The sequence below is a fragment of the Mandrillus leucophaeus genome, unplaced genomic scaffold, assembly GCF_000951045.1.
Source record: "Mandrillus leucophaeus isolate KB7577 unplaced genomic scaffold, Mleu.le_1.0 Scaffold669, whole genome shotgun sequence".
Lineage (NCBI taxonomy): Eukaryota > Metazoa > Chordata > Mammalia > Primates > Cercopithecidae > Mandrillus > Mandrillus leucophaeus.
In genome coordinates, this window is record NW_012107241.1 from 375,457 (window position 1) to 393,786 (window position 18,330).

At 36.1% G+C, this 18,330-nt stretch overlaps 2 protein-coding genes across 2 annotated transcripts; both read right to left on the minus strand.

The window, feature by feature from the left end:
• Positions 1–321: 321 nt before the first annotated feature.
• Positions 322–1,362, minus strand: LOC105554969 (olfactory receptor 6M1). Its single transcript, XM_012001642.1, has one exon. The coding sequence runs from the start codon at positions 1,328–1,330 to the stop codon at positions 389–391; it is 942 nt and encodes a 313-aa protein (XP_011857032.1). The 5' UTR covers positions 1,331–1,362; the 3' UTR covers positions 322–388.
• Positions 1,363–14,013: 12,651 nt separating this feature from the next.
• TMEM225 (transmembrane protein 225) lies at positions 14,014–16,881 on the minus strand. The gene is made up of 4 exons (XM_012001643.1): positions 16,476–16,881; positions 15,719–15,865; positions 15,178–15,312; positions 14,014–14,450 (listed from the first exon to the last, which is right to left on the minus strand). The coding sequence occupies exons 1-4, from the start codon at positions 16,654–16,656 to the stop codon at positions 14,224–14,226; spliced, it is 690 nt and encodes a 229-aa protein (XP_011857033.1). The 5' UTR covers positions 16,657–16,881; the 3' UTR covers positions 14,014–14,223.
• Between the last annotated feature and the right edge of the window lie 1,449 nt (positions 16,882–18,330).

Here is an 18,330-nt window from a genome sequence, read left to right on the forward strand (position 1 = left end):
CTCCCTTTGTGGTATATGCAAGATACTTTATGGATTGGATTTTCCCTCCAGACATGATCAAAGTTTGCTTTCAGTTTGGCATGATCATTGCTCATCCCGGGGCACTGTCTCAGTTTCTGGCACACCAAACACCACACAGTCATGCAGAAAGAATGTTTCGAAGATAAGAAATATGTGCCGTCAGGGGAGGGCTGGGAGTTGGGGAGAGCATTAGGAAAAAGAACGAATGCATGCTGGGCTTAATACGTAGGCGATGGATTGATAGGTGCAGCAAACCACCATGGCACACGTTTAACTATGTAAGAAACCTGCACATCCTGCACACTTACCCTGGAACTTAAAAAAAAAATTAAAAAAGGAAATGTATTTGATGTAGTACATACCAGTGTCAAGTTTTCCTTAGTATCAAGGTCATGATTCTTTTCACTGTCTCTCTCAACACTTCCTTTACCTTCTCATTCCTCAAGCTGTAGATAAAAGGATTCAGAAGAGGGGTCACCACTGTGATAAGGATAGCAGCCACCTTGTCATAATCCAGTGAGGAGTTCTGATTGGGTCGCACATACACAAAGATGTTGCTCCCATAGGCAATGGAGACAACAGTGATATGAGAAGCACAGGTAGAAAAAGCTTTCTGACGTCCCTGGGTGGAAGGGATATGTAGGATGGTAGAAATTATGCACACGTAGGACCCAGTAGTGAATGCCAGGGAACTCAGGATGACAAGGGCAGAGAGGAGAAAGTTTATCTTCTCAATGAGGTGAGTATTTATACAGGCCACCTGTAAAAGAGGGGCAATGTCACAGAAAAAATGATTAATTTCTTTCCTACAGTAAGGTAGCCATGTCACTGCAATGGTTGGAACCAACACAGACAGGAAGGCCCCCACCCAGCATCCCAGAACCAGCAGGAGGCAGGCCCTGCTGTTCATGATGACCATGTAGCGCAGTGGGTCGCAGATAGCCACGTAGCGGTCAAAAGACATTACTGCCAAGAGGATAAACTCCACTGTCCCCAGAAAGAAGTAGAAATATGCTTGGGTCATGCAACCAGCAAAAGATATGGTTTTCTTTTCTCCTAGGAGGCAGGCTAACAACTTTGGGGTAATGACGGTGGTGTATAAGATATCCAGAGAGGACAAATTACTGAGGAAGAAGTACATTGGAGTTTGCAAGCGATGATCAATCCATATCAGGGAGATGATGATGATGTTTCCTGTTGCTGTTAATGTGTAAGTTAACACAAGAACCACGAAGAGAGATATTCGAATCTCCAGGAGAGCTGGGAAGGCAATTAGGGTGAATTCGGTCACAGTGCTCCAGTTTCCCATGTCGACTACTACATGGTGGGCAGGGTTTCCCTGAAGAAACAAGAAAACAAAATCAGCTTAGGTAATTTTGTAAATATGTGTTGAGAATGTATTGTGGAGAGTGGCTTGTATTGGGAGACGTAGTCCTGGCGTGTAGTCCTCTATCAGCAAGTAATTATTGTGCCACGTTGGGAAAGTCAAGATTTAGGTATATGTTTGTTTGTTTGTTTGTTTGTTTTTTCCTGTAAAATGATACAATAAGGCTGGATAAAAAACTCCAAGCTTCCTTCTAGTTATAAAATTCTATTCCTTTTCATTAGATGAAATTTCTAATCTTTTCTACTCTTTTGGCTTCATTTTCTCAGCTAAAAATGTGCTAATGTACTGATGTATACTTAATCAGAATGCCCTTCTATTATTCTGGTTTACAGTTCCTGAGTGGCACATCCTTTAAAAACTTTATAGTCTTTTCTATAACAAACTTTATTTCACTTTGGTGGTTATCATGAGTAAGAGATAAAGGTTGATTTAGTTTTTTCTGTTTGTAGATATCCAGAGTCTCCCAATTCTTAAAGTCTTTCTTTAGCATGTACAGATCTGTGAAAACAGTCCAGAGATGATTAAAAGGAACAACAGCTCATGGTTCCTATTAATCATTTTAGATGACATCTCAAAAAGAAATAATGGGTGTCTCGCCCTTAGATTATACCTTGTGTCTAAAACCTACCTTCAAGTTCTGTGAAGTATCTAATATACATTATATATCTGGATGATCATTTGAGAGCACCATATATAGTGTGATAGCATCAGAGAGGCACAAATTATATACAGGAAGGCAAAAACAGAGGTAATTCATCTCACTTTATTTACTTTGTCAGCTGACGTCGTGAAACTGTACTTCAAGATCTAGTTTGTTCTTTATCCCACTATCTGAGAAATGATATTTTAGATAAAAACCAACCCATGCTTTAACTCTGATCTTGGTGCTCTTTACTAGAGCAGTTGATAATGTAAAGTCACTTACAAATCTCTTTCATGGGTTCTCAGTCTGAGGGAATAGTTCTATATCATAGCTGGGCTCAGGTAGCTAATATCTCAATAGCGTAGAAACACTGTGCTCTTTTTTGTTGTTTTTTTAGAAAATAAATCTTATTTTACACTCTGAACTTCAGTTTTCTCATCTTAGAATGCTGGGCTGCACATTTAAAAGGTCCATTAAAGTCTTAGAGTCCTGCTGTCAGTACTTTTTGACTCCCTGACCCACCTCAAAGAGTGTAATTTCTTTTATTCTCCATTAAATAAACTCCTAAATGATTTGCTAAGTTACTGCATAAAAGTGGCTAATCATGAATACATATACTAATATAATAGCATGGAAATTATATGTGAACTTTCTATACAAGGCATTTTGTTACGTTTTTTGTGTGTCTTATATTATTATTTCCGTGAGGTTGTTCAACAGGCAAATTATATTTTACACGTCGTTTTTGGTTTTCAATAATAATAGATAATATTTGTTGAGTTTTTGGTAGTTGCCAGACACAATCTAAAGCAGTTTACTCTTAATTTTCATTATAACCTATGAGATAAGCATTATCTTTATTCCTATTTTTAAATTTTACTTTAAGTATATTTTACATTTTAAGACTCAAGTATTAATTAGATTAATGTGAGATAGTTTAAAGAACTGGGTTCCAATCCTAGTTTTTACCACTTACAGCTCTTTTTTATTGAATTAAATTCTTCACCTCTGAGTCATAGCTTCTTTATCAGAGAAATAAAGAGAATTCTCATGTTCAAAATGACCTGCCATGAGGTTTAAATTAAATCATATATGTGACAATACCTAATAAATTCTTGCTAAAAAAATTGATTCTTTTAAGAAAGGAGATGAACAATTAACATTAATTGTTTCTTATCTGAATTAATAACAATAAGTTGTGAAAACATTAATTTTTAACTGAGAAATATTTCTAATGCTACTTAACCTGAATCATTCCAGATTGGCTTCTGACTCCATTCACTAAGAATATTGAAAGATTAGAGCAACTATACACAGAAAAGTAAATTTAACAAAAGTGATACTGTATTAGTAAATAAAAATATACAAAAAAGTCTACTTACATTGCATCAATTACATAATGTAAAATTTTCCTGTTTTGTATGTGCAGACATAGGAAGAGGCTCAAACTTTATCATATATAAGTGTATGAATTAATTCATAGCATTGTATTTTGTACTTTGAATTTTTTTTTTTTTTTTTTTTTTTTGCTAATTCCATTTCTAACTCATAGATATATCTCTCAAAGATGAAACAGCCCTTACTAGGCCACTGACCATCCAACCCCATAATGAATCCTTCTGATTAGCACTCTCACCACATATGCATCCAGCCATTGCTTGGATGACTTCAGTGATTAGTAAATTACTATGTTGCTTTACCACTGGCTGGATGAAAAACTCTTATCTTGAGTGGAAAACTCTGTTATGTAACTTCCAAATACATGTTCACATACTGATTTTATAGATCAAATACTAATCTTTTCACCATGACAGCCCTTCAAGCACCTTTATGTTCTAGATATCCTCCTTGCCCTACATTCCAGTAAATTCAGCACAACACAAATTCTAAAGTCTGTTTTTGCAGATAAAGAAGGTAATACCTGTGGTAAGTGGCCTTAAAAACTTACAGAGTAGATCTTCCTCAACTTCCGTTTATGGGAGACTGAAGCAGGAGGATTGCTTGAGGCCAGGAGTTTGATATCAGCCTGGGCGGCATAGCAAGACCCCATCTCTACAAATATTTTGAAAAAACTAGCCAGGTGTGGTGGTGAGCATCTGTGGTCCTAGTTACTCTGGAGATGGAGGTGGCAGGATTGCTTGAGCCCAGCAGTTCCAGGTTGCAGTGAGCTATGACCATGGCATTGCACTCCAGCTTGGGCAACAGAGCGAGACCTTGTCTCTAAAATCAATTGATCAATCAATGAAAAACTATTAAGTCTTAATTCTCAGGTATTTTTCCCCATGCAGAATGACTATATTTTGTCTCTTTGCTTAATTTTCAATTATTTCAATTATCCAGTAACTGAGTTTTTTGAATATAGAATTTCATACAAGCAACTCATCTAGATGTGGCTAAGTGGACTCCTTCTTAAGCATACTTACCAAGTGATGGCTCAGTGAAGGGAACTCAGTAAAGTTTTTGGTATTCATTGTACCTTCATGACTATTAGACTATCCTTCCATTAAAGCTTTTGCTAAATGATCGTGAATGTTACAAATGTTTCACCAGATCAAAGGTGACTTGAATTTTTTTTAACTACTTCTGTCCTTTTCTCAATAGAGTAAAGCTTCCTTTCCTTTCTTCTGTCAGTTTTTTTTTAAGTAGGTGAATGAATTATGTTTTTTCATGGACCTATTTGCCTTAGAGATTTAGATGAGAACAGCTCTTGGGGATATGGGTCAAAAGAAGTTAATTAATATTGTCATAAAAGAATGTTGGTTCTGAACTTCCTAATCACAAAGTTTTAGACTGTCTATACATAGAGCAGTTAGGGATTCCTTGGGGATTTTCCAGCCATTTCGCTTCTTGCATTTAAAGAGAAAAGAATACCTTTGAGCCCAGGTATCTACAAGGAAGCTAAAAGCATGGAACACTTTTCATCCTTCTTAAATTTATTTGTATAATAGGAAATATTCTACAACAGTAAATGTTCTAGAGTTTCAGATACCATGTACTATCTCTCTCTGTCTATGTTAGCATAAGTTTTTAAAAAGTTCCAGATGAAAATAGGGTCATAGTAAATTCCATAATTTTTCCTCCCTGTCCTGTCCCTGTTGAAAAAGATGAGCTGTTGTGTAACAATCACATCATGCCATTATCAAACACCTCATATACCCCATAAATATATATACCTACTATGTACCACAAAAATTAAAAATAGAAAAATTTTAAGAAGATGGGCTCTTGTACAGAACTCAGCCTAGTACAACTCTGTTCTTCCATGCTCTTGACTTATCTCTTATAGTTACAAGCTTTCCATAAATTTCCACTGTATTCTCTGATTTTTTTAAATGAAAATTCTTTCAAACATTTTTCACTTAACTAAAAAACCCTCCTTTTTATTTTATTATTTTTTTTTAACCTTAACAGTAACCTGACTTTCACTTGAGGACACTGGTTCCACTGAGTTGAACACACATCCTTCTTTCCATGTACAGGAGTGATAGAGTTACATAGCTGCAGGGACATTATAACAATATAACAATATTATATTGTTTTATATTTAGATTATATCAATTATATATTATGTAATATGCTATATGACATATATTACATGAGTATACAATGTGTTTGTACTTATATATATTATAATATATTTATACTATATTATTAATTTTATAATGATATAATAATTGTGTTGTTTTTGTTATTTTGCTCCCAATTTCTGCTTTCAATAAGAAATTATTCCTCTGGTTTCTGACAAAACTCCTCTGATGCTCATAGCATACAATTTCTTTTATTTTTGTAGTATGCAATCTTACAAATTTTCTCTGGTTCCACCATTTATTGCCTAAGTTTCAAGAAATAAGCAAATAACTGCTATAGAGCCTTCAAGTAAGACAATTATGGAAGTCATTTTTTAATTGACTCTTTTGGTGGTTCATGTGAACAGCTTTTGTCAGCTGTTTTTATTTGCTTTTATTAGCTGTTCACATGAACCACTGAGTCAATTAAAAAAACACTTTCACAATTGTCTTACTAAACTTGACAACTCAAGTTTAGGTTGATATTCGACCTAAAACTTGAATATCTTTTTAAAAAATAATTTCAACTTTATTTTAGATTTGGGGGTACATATACAGGTTTGTTACATGGGTATGTTGTGCGATGCTGAGATCTGGGGTATGGATGATTCCATCACTTGGGTAATGGGCGTAGTACCCAATAGGTAGTTTTCTAGCCCACACACCCCTCCCTCCTTTCCCCCCTAGTAGTTCCCATAGTTTATTATTCCTATCTTTATGTCCACATGTACCCAATGTTTAGCTCCCACTTATAAGTTAACACATGTGGTATTTGGTTTTCTGTTCCTGTGCTAATTCACTTAGGATAATGGCCTCCAGTTACATCCATGTTGCTGCAAAGGATGTGATTTCACTCTTTCTCATGGCTGTGTGGTATTCCATGGTGTATATATACTGCATTTTCTTTTTTCCACCATTGATGGGCATCTAGGTTGATTCTATATCTTCCGCTATTGTTAATAGTGCTGCAGTGAACATATGTGTGCATGTGTCTTTGTGGTAGGACAATTTTATATTCCTTTAGTTATATATTCAGTAATGAGATTGCTGGCTCATATGGTAGTTTTGAGTTCTTTGAGAGTCATGCGGTAGTTTTAAGTTCTTTTAGAAATCTCCAAACTGCTTTCCACAATGGCTGAACTAATTTACATTCCTATCAACAGTGTATAAGCATTTCCTCTTCTCTGAAGCCTTGCTGGCATCTGTTATTTTTTATTCTTTTACCTTTTATTTTAGGTTCATGGGTACATGTGTAGGCTTGTTGTATAGGTAAATTGTATGTCATGGGGATTTGGTATACAGATAATTTTGTCACTCAGGTATGATAAATAGTACACTATAAGTAGTGTTTCCATCATCACCACCCTCCCACCCTCCAATCTCAAGTAGGCCTCTGTGTCTATTGCTTTTGTGGCCATATGTATTCAGAGTTTAGCTCCCACTTATAAGTGATAATATGCAATATTTGGTTTTCTGTTCCTGTATTAATTCACTTAGGATAATGGCCTCCAGCTGCATTCATGTTGCTGAAAATGACATGGTCTCATCCTTTTTTAAAGTTACATAGTATTCTATTATGTATATGTACCACATGTTTTGATCCTGTCTATAGTTGATGGCCATTTAGGTTGATTCCATGTCTTTGCTATTGTGAATAGTGCTGCAGTGAACATACTTGTGCATGTGTCTTTATGGTAGAATGATTTATATTCCTCTGGGTATATACCCTGTAATGGGATTACTGGGTTAAATGGCAATTCTGTTTTAAGTTCTTTGAGAAATCTCCAAACTGCTTTCCACAATGGTTGAGCTAATATATACTCCCATCAGAGGTGTATAATCATTCCCTTTTCTCAACAACCTCTCCAGTTGTCTGTTATTTCTTGCCTTTTTAGTAATAGTCATTCTGACTGATATGAGCTGATATCTTATTAGGGTTTTGATTTGCATTTCTCTAATGATTAGTAATATTGAGCATTTTTTCATATGTTTGTTGGTCACTCGTATGTTTTCTTTCGAAAAGTGCCCGTTTGTGTCTTTTAGTTATTTTTTTAATGGGTTGTTTGTTTTTTGCTTGTACATTTGTTTAAGTTCCTTATTGATTGTACATATTAGATCTTTGTTGGATGCATAGTTTGCAAGTATTTTCTCCCGTTCCGTAGGATGCCTGTTTACTCTGTTGATAGTTTCTTTTGCCATGCAGAATCTCTTTAGTTTAATTAGGTTCCACTTGTCAATTTTTGTTTTGTTGCTATTTCTTTTGAGGACTTAATCACAAATTCTTTGTCAAGGCTGTTGTCAAGAAGGGCATTTCATAGGTTTTCTTTGCGGAATTTAGAGTTTAAGTTCTTACTTTAAATCTTTTATTTGAATATCTTAATCTTACTTCCAATGATTATTTCCTCTTAAGTCATCAACTCCAGTATTATAAATTAGATCTTGCCATTACATTTAACTAATCTCTGAAAAGTCAAACTCTAGGGTATCAGTTTTGAACTATATTCCTCTAATTAAACAACTGTTTCTATGCACTTACTTCATGGCTTCACCCAGATCTCCAGCTGATAAATTCCCCCATTTTCTAGCAACCTTTCTGCATATACATATATATATACACACACACACACACACACACACATACATATAGACAGATAGATATTTTAGAACACTTTACACATATATACACATATGAAACTTTTTTTCTTTCAGTATTTTAAAGATGTTACTTCACTATCTTCTGGTTTGTACTGCTTATCACAGGAAATCTGCTGTTAATCTATCTTTGTTTCTTAGTATGTAAGATATCCATTTTTGTTTTTTTTCTACTTTAAGATCTTTTCTTTATCAATGGTTTTAAGAAATTTGATTATCTTGTGGTTTGGTGTAGTTTTATCCATGTCTCTTTTGCTTGGGGGTTTGTTGAGCTTCTTGAACCTTTAAGATTATAATTTCTATCAAATTTGGAAAATTTTTGGTCACGATTTTTTCAGATTTTTTCCATTCTCATTTTACTTCAGAAAGTAAACACTTCTTGGTGTTTATCTTAATTGAGTTTCCTGGACTTTTGGGTTGATATACTTTATTAAATTTGAAAAAAACTGTTGCCTATTACCTCTTCCAATAGCCCTCTGCCCTATTGTTTCTCATTATCTTCAATACAGTTACCTGTGTATTAGACAATTTGATATTGTCTCACAGATCTTAGACACATTAAGAAATTATTTTTCTTTATGTTTCAGTTTGACTAATTTCTACTTTGTCTTTAAGTTTATTCATTCTTTTTTCTCTTGATAAGGCTACTGAATTTTCAATACTGTGTATTTTGTTTCCAATATTTTGTTAAATTTATTTTAATATTGTGTATCTTTGAGAAAATTTTACCTCTCTTTATAAATGTTTTCCATCTTATTAATTAGATCATTCAACATCATAGTTAGTTTGAAGCTCTTGTCTACAAATTCCAACATCTGGGTTATCTGTGAGTATGCACCTATTGACTGATTTTCTCTTAATTTGGGGTTATTTTCTCTTTATTTTAATGTCTCATACTTTTTAACTTTATGTTTAACCTTTTTTTTTTGAGACAGGATCTTGCTTTGTTGCCCAGGCTGGAGTACAGTGGCATGATCTTGGCTCTCTGTAGCCTCAACCTCCAGGGCTCAAGTAATCCTCTCATCTCAGCCTCCTGAGTAGCTGGGACTACAGATGTGCACCACCACGCCTGGCTAATTATTTTATTTCTGTAGAGATAAGGTTTCTCTATGTTACCCAGGTAGGTCTTAGACTCCTGTGCTCAAGCAACTACCTGCCTTGGCTCCCAAAGTGCCGGGATTATAGGTGTGAGCCACTGTTCCTGGCCAATATGTTTAACATTATATGTAAAAGATCAAAGTAGATAATATGTATCCAGAAAGGGCATTAGTTTTTCCTCTGTTAGGCCACCAAAGCTAGAAATAGTTTTGTTAATTTTCTTTGTAACTTTTTTCTATTGATTTCTCATCTTTCCTATTTCCTTCTTTTAGGATTCATGTGTTCTTCTTTTATTAAAGTCTAAAAATGAAAGTTTAGAACATTGATATGAGACTTTTCTAATATAAGCTTTCCGTGGTACACTTTTCCTTTTAAACTTAACCTTAGCTGTGTCTAACTGATTTTGTTGTATTTACTATGTTGTGTTTTTACTTTTGCTCAATTTAAAATATTTTCTAATTTCCCGATTGACTTCTTCTTGGACCAATAGATTATTTAAAGAGTTTGTTTATTTCTAATTTCCTAATATTTTGGAATGTCATATATACCTTTTCATTGATTAATTCTGAATTCTATTTTGGTCAGCAAATATACTTTGCATAATTTCAACACTTTTAAATTTGTGGAGGCTTGTTTATGGCATAGTATATGGTCTGTCTTGGTGAATCTTCTCTGTACCACTGAACACAGTATGACTTCTGTTTTGTCGGTGGAGTGTTGTACAAATATATTTAATTCTTGTAATTGAATTGGCTATAGGGTTCTTCAGTTCTCTATATTCTTACTGATCTTTTGTTTTTTTCTTCTTTGTTCTGTCAACTTGTTATATGAGAAAGGAGTGGTAAATTTTCTAATAGTAATTATGCATTTAACTATTTCTCCTTGGTTTATTCATTTGAATGCTCTTTTGTTAGGCATGTACACATTGTTTTATATTCTTAGTGTGTTGACTTCTTTGTCATTATATAATATTCATTTTTATCTTTTATAATATCCCTTGTTTTGAAATCTACTTCGTGGTATTAATAGAACCACTCCATCTTTCTATTGACTAATCTTTCTATGGTATGTATTTTCCATTTAACTTTTTTATTGTAGTAAAATACACATAACATAAAATATGCTGTTAATGATCTAGCTAAGCTTTTACATGTAAAGGGGATTTCTTGTAGGCAGCATTCAGCCAGATTTTCCTTTATTAAAATATTTTAATCCATTCTTGTAATTTCTGTCTTTTAATTGTGGTGTTAAGATCATTACTTTTTAAAGTAGTTATTGACTTGGCTTTATTTGAATGTGTTAATTAGCTGTTTTCTGTTTGTTTTATATGTTTATTAATTATTTCTTTTCCATGTTTTTCTGCTTTCCTTTGCATTGGTTGCTTTTTTTTTTTTTTTAAAAAGAAACATAATTGTATTTTCTAACTGGTTTTATGGTGACTCTGTATTCCTCTCATGCTCTGCCAGAGCTGAGCTGGCCCACAGTTTCTGTTTCTCTTTGGATGACCTGTCTGTCATTGGATTTCTGACTGTTTGTTTTCCCTCTGACTTCAGATCACACTGCTGGGTTCAAGAAAGTTGTGATTTTGTAGTTTAGCTTTTTGTCATTATCAGGTTGGGAGCTATTACCTTTGCAGCTTTCTACATCTTAGAGGGAAGCGCATATCCCATAATATTTTTTAAAATTCCCTAAATCTGTTGTTAATAGAAAAAACAAACTCTAAATGTTTTAAAGAGGTTTATTCTGAGTAAATATGAGTGACCAGGGCCTGGGCCTGGTCTCAAGAGGTCCTAAAAATGGTTATAGGGTTACAGCTTGGTTTTATACATTTTTAGGGAGACAGGAGTTACAGGCAAAGACATAAATCAATATATGGAAGGTTTCTACCTGAAAAGGTGGAATATCTGGAAGCAGGGGTGAAGGTGTGGGGGTGGGGGTTGGGAGAGGCTTACGGGTTAGAGGTGGATTCAGAGATTCTTTAATTTTTGCAGTTGGTTATAGGAGTAAGGCTGTTTCTAAAACTTGAACTCAGCAGAAAGGAAGGTCTTAAGATAAGGATGCTGTGTAGCAAGATTGATGGCCTGCAGATGTGACTTAATCCTTGCCTTGTGTGGCTGTAGATCTTGTATAAGAGTTGACATGTTATTGCCACAGAGTTTGTTTTGTCAGCCTTAAGATCTCTATTTTAACATTAATGCTGATCAGTTATTGTACCTAAACTCCAAAAGGGTGGAGGTATAATGAGGCGCATCCAATCTTCCTTCCTGTCATGGCCAACAGTTCAGTTTTTAAGATAACTTTCTCCGTATTTATATTAGTCTATACCTAATCCTTGTACTAGCCTAAAGCCCTAAGGTTGATGAATTAGAGTGATGACTAGATGTAACTAAGCGAACACAGACATTTTCTAGATTTAAGAAATAATCTCAAAAAGATATGGGATCGACACCTTCCAAAGCAGCCAGACATGGAATGGAGAGGTGGTCAATTAACATTTCTCTCTGACAGTGTACTCCTGTATGTGTTCTTTGCATTGTGGCTCTTAGCACCTCTATTCAATGACACAAATTCAGTCTTTGAGACCCATCAATTTCTTACTATCAAAGCCTTGAGGCTTTGACACTTCTGTCTACTAAAAGTCAGAGATTGCTGCATTAAGTTAAGCAATTTAAATATAGTTTACTTGAGGCACACCTAATACAGAAGCAGAAGTAATAATTGAAAAATAATAGAAAAGGGATATACAAGGCAAACATTAAGCAACATTGGTTGATTGTATTATTATTCTATCGTTATGCACCCTTCTTTTTAATAAGAGGGATTGTGTATCTCCACTTACACATATCATGGGATTACAGGCATGAGCTTTTGCACCCGGTCAGGTATGTCTTTCTTATAACAATCCTGCAATGACATGAAAGCTACATTTTGTTTCCTTTCTTTTTTTTTTTGAGATGGAGTTTCCTTCTTGTCACCTAGGCTGGAGTGCAATGGCATGGACTCCGCTCATTGCAACCTCTGCCTCCTGGGTTCAAGCGATTCTCCTGCCTCAGCCTCCTGAATAGCTGGAATTACAGGCACCTGCCACCACACCCAGCTAATTTTTGTATTTTTAGTAGAGATGGGGTTTTCCCATGTAGGCCAGGCTGGTCTTGAACTTCTGACCTCAGGCAATCTGCCCACCTCAGCCTCCCAAAAGTGCTGGGATTCTAGGTGTGAGCCACCACTCCAAAAGCTACATTTTCAATGTGAGATTAAAAGGTATTTAGCAAAAAACACACTTTTTTTTATTTGCTGGCATGACTTCAGTGATAGCGTCACAAATTTGCTTTTCATTTTATACTATGATCCTTACACTTAATGCTTTTGTCTTGAAATGGTGAACAGCTGCAGTTGCAAATCTCAATCTATGGTACATACAAAGCAATTCAACTTTTTGTTTTAACTTCATGACTTTGCTTGTTGGGAGCACTTCCAGCATCACTAGTGGCACTTCATATGAGTCCCATGGTGCTACAAAAGACATTGTCAAGAATGAAAATACAAACCACAGGCCGGGAGAGAGTATTTGCAAGACATATCTGGTAAAGGACTGTTATTCAAAATACACAAATAACATTTAAAGTCTCAACAAAAAAATGAAAAAGCTGATTACAAACAGGGCAAAAGAATGGAACAGATACCTCATGGATGCCAAGTAACCATATGAAAAGATGTTTTCATATTATATATCACTAGAGAATTGCAAATTAAAACAACGAGACATATTCACATCTATTAAAATGGTCAAAATTCAAAATACTGACAACATCAAATGTTGGCAAGGATGTGGTGTGGCAGGAGCTCTCATATATTGCTGGTAGAATGCAAAATGGTATAGCCACTTTGGAAGACAGTTTGGAAGTTTTTTACAAAACTAAACACATTCTTCTCATATAACCCAGCAATCATCCTCCTTGGTATTTACCCCAAAAAGTTGAAAGCTTATGTTCATATAAAAACCTGCACACAGGTGTTTATAACAACTTTATTCATAACTACCCAAACTTGGAAACAACCAAGATGTCCTTCAGTAGGTGAAATAGATAAGCAAATTGTGGTACATTCTTACAATGGAATATTATTTAGCACCACAAAGTATGAACCACAAAAAGGCATGAAGGAACCAAGTTCTGCTTATACAGATAGATTCAGGAATTCTAAAATAATTAGAAGATTTATTTCAGCAATTTATTAAAATAAATACAACATGATCTCTACAGTGTAATAGTTACCAACTTTCACACATTTGAAAAGCTGGTCTATATAATTTTTATAGATGCATAAATTTGTAATGAAAATGTCAACATGAATGTGAATCATCAGCAATGCATTCTTAAAAGTGTTTTATGATAGGAAACAAGAGAGGGAAATGAAATTAGAGAATTTTTTAGAGGAACATCAGTTATATCTATAAATTTAATTGAAAAACTTCTCCAGGAAATACTGTTTAAATTGTAAAAAGTTGGGTGATGTGTACATAGGTGTTTGATCATCGTTTTGTATTTCTTATGTATGTTTGAAATATTTCACAATACAATAAAACTATTATATATTATTATAAGCGTTTGTGAAATATAGACTTAACAATACAGAAAGTATTATTTATGTTATAATATTTATTATATTAACAACAAATGTTGCAGAAGAAACTATTTGTTCAGCAGGCCAGGAGTTTTTAAAAAACCATCTTCCAGATCTTTTTACAAACCCCGACTATAATTCCAAATAGAGACAACATGGTTGGAGACACAGCACACACCCACAAAGCTTTTTCCGTAAAGATGAGAGTATACTGCAAGAAATAGATTGCCGAATCACAGAGCCCAGGTTACGCGACGTGTTTGAACTTGTTTGTTTAGGATGTCTTCCTTTGAGTTCACAGTGTGTGCACGGACAATGCTACGAGGCTTTGCAGCGTGTTCTGGTAATGAAATACCTTCGATAGAATTCTCAGATTCCTTACATTCTGTGTCGGATGTATGGATGTTCAGGCAGGTACAGCTACCGGTAGACAACTTGCACTCTAGGAGAGAGAGGATTCCTAGGGAAAAGAGATTCCAGGGAGTGGGATGAAGAGACAATGGAGAGTCAGAAGCAGTTTCCTCCAATTTGGCTGAAGACCCTGACCCAAAGCCCAGTGGATCCCTTTTAACTACCCAAAGCCATCTGGGAGGTGAATGCTTTGGTGGAAGAAACTGGAAGTGTATGTACAATAGCTTAAATTCGGCTCAGCTTAAGAAAATTGAGGATTCTTTTTGAAAGAGAACATGCTTCTTTTTGGGTTAGGAAGTGTAATTACAAATGAATTTTAAAAGACTTCTTAGGAAAGGAGAGACTTAGGTTTTGGTAGATGGCCATCTAGCATCAGATATTCTCTCTGCCCTCAAACTGCCTTGACACTACACTATACTCCCAGGGTCACTGTTCCTCTCCACGGTGGCTGAGCATTCTGTCTCAGACACCCACCTTGGTCATGACTTTGATGGTTATCTCTACCCTAAAGTGGGGGAAGGTGTGAAAGGCAAAATAAAAAGTGGAGATGAGGAGCTACCCTCTGAGGCCAGGCACAGCAGACATCTCGCATAAGCCTGACCTCCCACTCTTCTTGGAAGAACTGTCATCAGAGAATGAATCCAGGTGAGCTGCAGCCTTTTAAAATGCAAGGTTTGGCACTTTTCCCTCTATTCCCCTATCCCATCTTTTTAGCCTCCCCTCTGTCAGGGATGGATTGGTTCTTAACACCCTTCAAGGGCCCTGGAGACACTCACCACAGACAGACAAGAAGAAAACGTTTAAGTAAGCAGTATTCATGATCCAGGTGATCCTATAAGTAGAGAAGTGCACGGATTGGCCATGCTTCAGTTTATTGTGATATAGCATGAGTGCCCAGAGCAGAAGGATACCTGATGTCCAGACAAAAGGAAAAAAAAAGTCCCTTCTGAGGAACTTTGGCTCCTTGATGCAAGTCTTCATTCCATATACACTTGACTTCCCAACCTCCACCCGGTCCAACTGCACCTTGCCCAAAGACTGATCCTGCTCCTGCTTTTATGGTAGCTCTAACTCAGAAGCTACAGATATATATATATATATATATATATATATATAAAAACACATATATAAACACATATATAAACATATATATAAATATATAAACATATATGAAAACATAAACATATATAAATATATAAACATGTATATGGTTTTTTATATATAAACATATATATATATATGTTTTCAGAGACTGCAGCCTGAACCCACCCATCAAAGTACACCTACAAGCCTGTGTTAGGGGGGCCAGGAAGTTACCTGAGAAGAAACTGAGGATGGCAGTGAAGAGTTGTAGAGATTTATTTTGAGGAATCAGATAGGTGAATTTCATACCCAGGATTAAGTTAAGGAGGAAGGAAAGGCCAAGGATCGACATCATCATAATCCTGACCACTTTCAGGTCATCTGTTGGAAAGCAAAAGCTGTTTTGAGAGTACAGATATTTCTTCTAGACTCATTTCTACATGGGGTCCAGAAATCTCTAGGTGAAAATTGGAGTAGGGTGAAAGATTTGATTAAACAATAAGAAAGAAGTTGCAAAATAACAAAGAAGCAAGGGAACCTTAAGCTGAATAAGAGAACCAGAAACAATTGTTCTCTATCCTGGTGTCTCTCTATGTGTCTTTCTCTTCTATCATTTTCTTCAAACTCATTTCTTGTTAAATACCCTAATTCACCCTATCATCTAGTGGCAATACAGACAATTTAATGCCAGTTACCTTTCTTTCTTACCCACATGTCTAGTTGTGTGGATCACCCTGCTGCTACTGCTGAGACTTCTCAAATGCCCAGCAGTTAAGGCTGTGAACATACAAACTTTTCTCCAGAACACCTAAATGGTGAGATTTTGGAATCTGCCTTGACTGCATTGACTATGGAAGGAAGAACACTGCAACTTGAGAAGCTGCACCAGAAAATAATGGGTACATTAGTGAGATTAATGCAAGTTAAGGAAAGCAAAGTTAAGGACACACCCTTCCTTTCCACCCATCTCTTTCTAGAGTACAGTTCTGACCTTCTGGCCAAACAGCAGGGCAACATGTCATCCATGGACTGTGGTTTATCTTGATTCCTTCATCTTCTGAAATCAATTCAACCCATTCATCTAAGGTGACTCCTATCACCGTTAAGACTACGACCCAGGAGGACAAAAGTATGTTCATACCCTGGATACTTCTTTTTGAAACATGCACCATTGTGAGTGAAAATTTCTAGCTGGAACCACCACCACTATTTCGTAGATCTCTTCCTTGACTTGATTAGTTACAGGAAGGGTGATATCTGAACTTTCAGTGGTTGCTGAGGCATTGGCAGCAGTAGAAGTTGAAGTAGTCTATAAAACAGAGAAGATAGATAACTCCCACCCTTCCCCACTTCTGTATCTATCAGGGACAGCCTGCTGTCAGGACTGCCAACTGCCATGGAATCATCTATTGGTTTGACCCTTGACCCTGGGGCCTAGTTGAGTGAAAGAACCAAGGGGCCCAGAAGTCCTGAGAGAGCTATCAGATATAGAGATCTGACATCACATGTAGAAAGAGCTGTCAGATACAGGAATCATTAGAGGCCTTGAATGAAGTTAGATGTGAATGACTAAAGAGGTCCACTTTAGGAGTTAGAATTACATGCTCCAAGATTAGTTACCATTTGGCAGGGGTCAGTGAAGAGGAAAAGGATTTCAAGATCATTGAAATAAACAGTTAGCTAGCTAGTATCACAACAGGGAATGACCATTCAAAATTTAAGATGTTTGAAGAAATGTGTTTTCCTATTGTGAGGTCCCAGCGACATTTAGTTAGGCAGTCATCCAGGAAATAAACCATCATCCTGAAACCAAACTACTGGCCTGATACACTGAGCTGTTATAGCCCAATATCATTTATAAGGCGTAGGCAATCATTTCTTGTCACGATTGCCTCTGTAACTTGGAATATAAAACATTTTTTGATTCCTTGAGTAGGCATCAGAGTCAAGAGCTGGAGGACTTCTGCTGCAATCCAAAAAAAAAGTGTTTTACACAACTAAGATGAACTTCATTTCCAAAGGCTCACTCTGCTTATTTTCTGACCTCAATGCAGGCGACTTTCCTTGGGTCAAAATAGACTTTTTTTTAATTACCTCAAACATGTCAAGCTGTCTTTCTTCTAGATCTCTCTACACATCGTTGTATACTTTATTATTATTATTCAACTTTTTCATTTTTAAGCACAATACTCAACAATATACTTAATCTTATGAGGGAGGCTTTAGGGTTAAGAAAATGGTCTAAGGATCCTGGTTGTAAATTGTGGCTGTACCACTCATTAGTTGTGTGGTCTTAGAGATAATAATGCTTCCTACTGCCTAGGGATTTTGTAAAGATTAAATACATTTAGAGACATAAAGCACTTGAAAGAGTTCTTGGCACATAGTATATGATCTGTCAACAATTACCATAGTATTAATCTGGGTTTTCTGGGAAAAGTTTCTGAGGCAGGAATTTGTATCCAGGGAGTTTTTTGTGAAGCACTTTCGGGAACCACACCTGTAATTGTTTAAGCGAAGCAGTTTTGAGCAGAAGTTGAACTGAGAGGTGGTTGCAAGAGAAGAAGCCCTGGCTGACTCCACCAGGTGCTCTGGCTCTGGGGTGGTCCTTCAGAGTCATCCTTTAAAGAGGCAAGAATGCCTAGCCTTTACACTGAGCATCTGGCTGCCCCTAGGGTGTTATTTCCCTTCTTTCTCAAGAGATATTCCTAAATCTCCCAGAAACTGCAAGCCACAGCAGCTAACACTTCTGGTAGCCGTGGGGATGAACTCCCACCCTTCACCAATCCCATATCAGGGTCAGTTTGTTGTTAGGGTTGCCCCAGCTGCCATGAGATTAACTATTG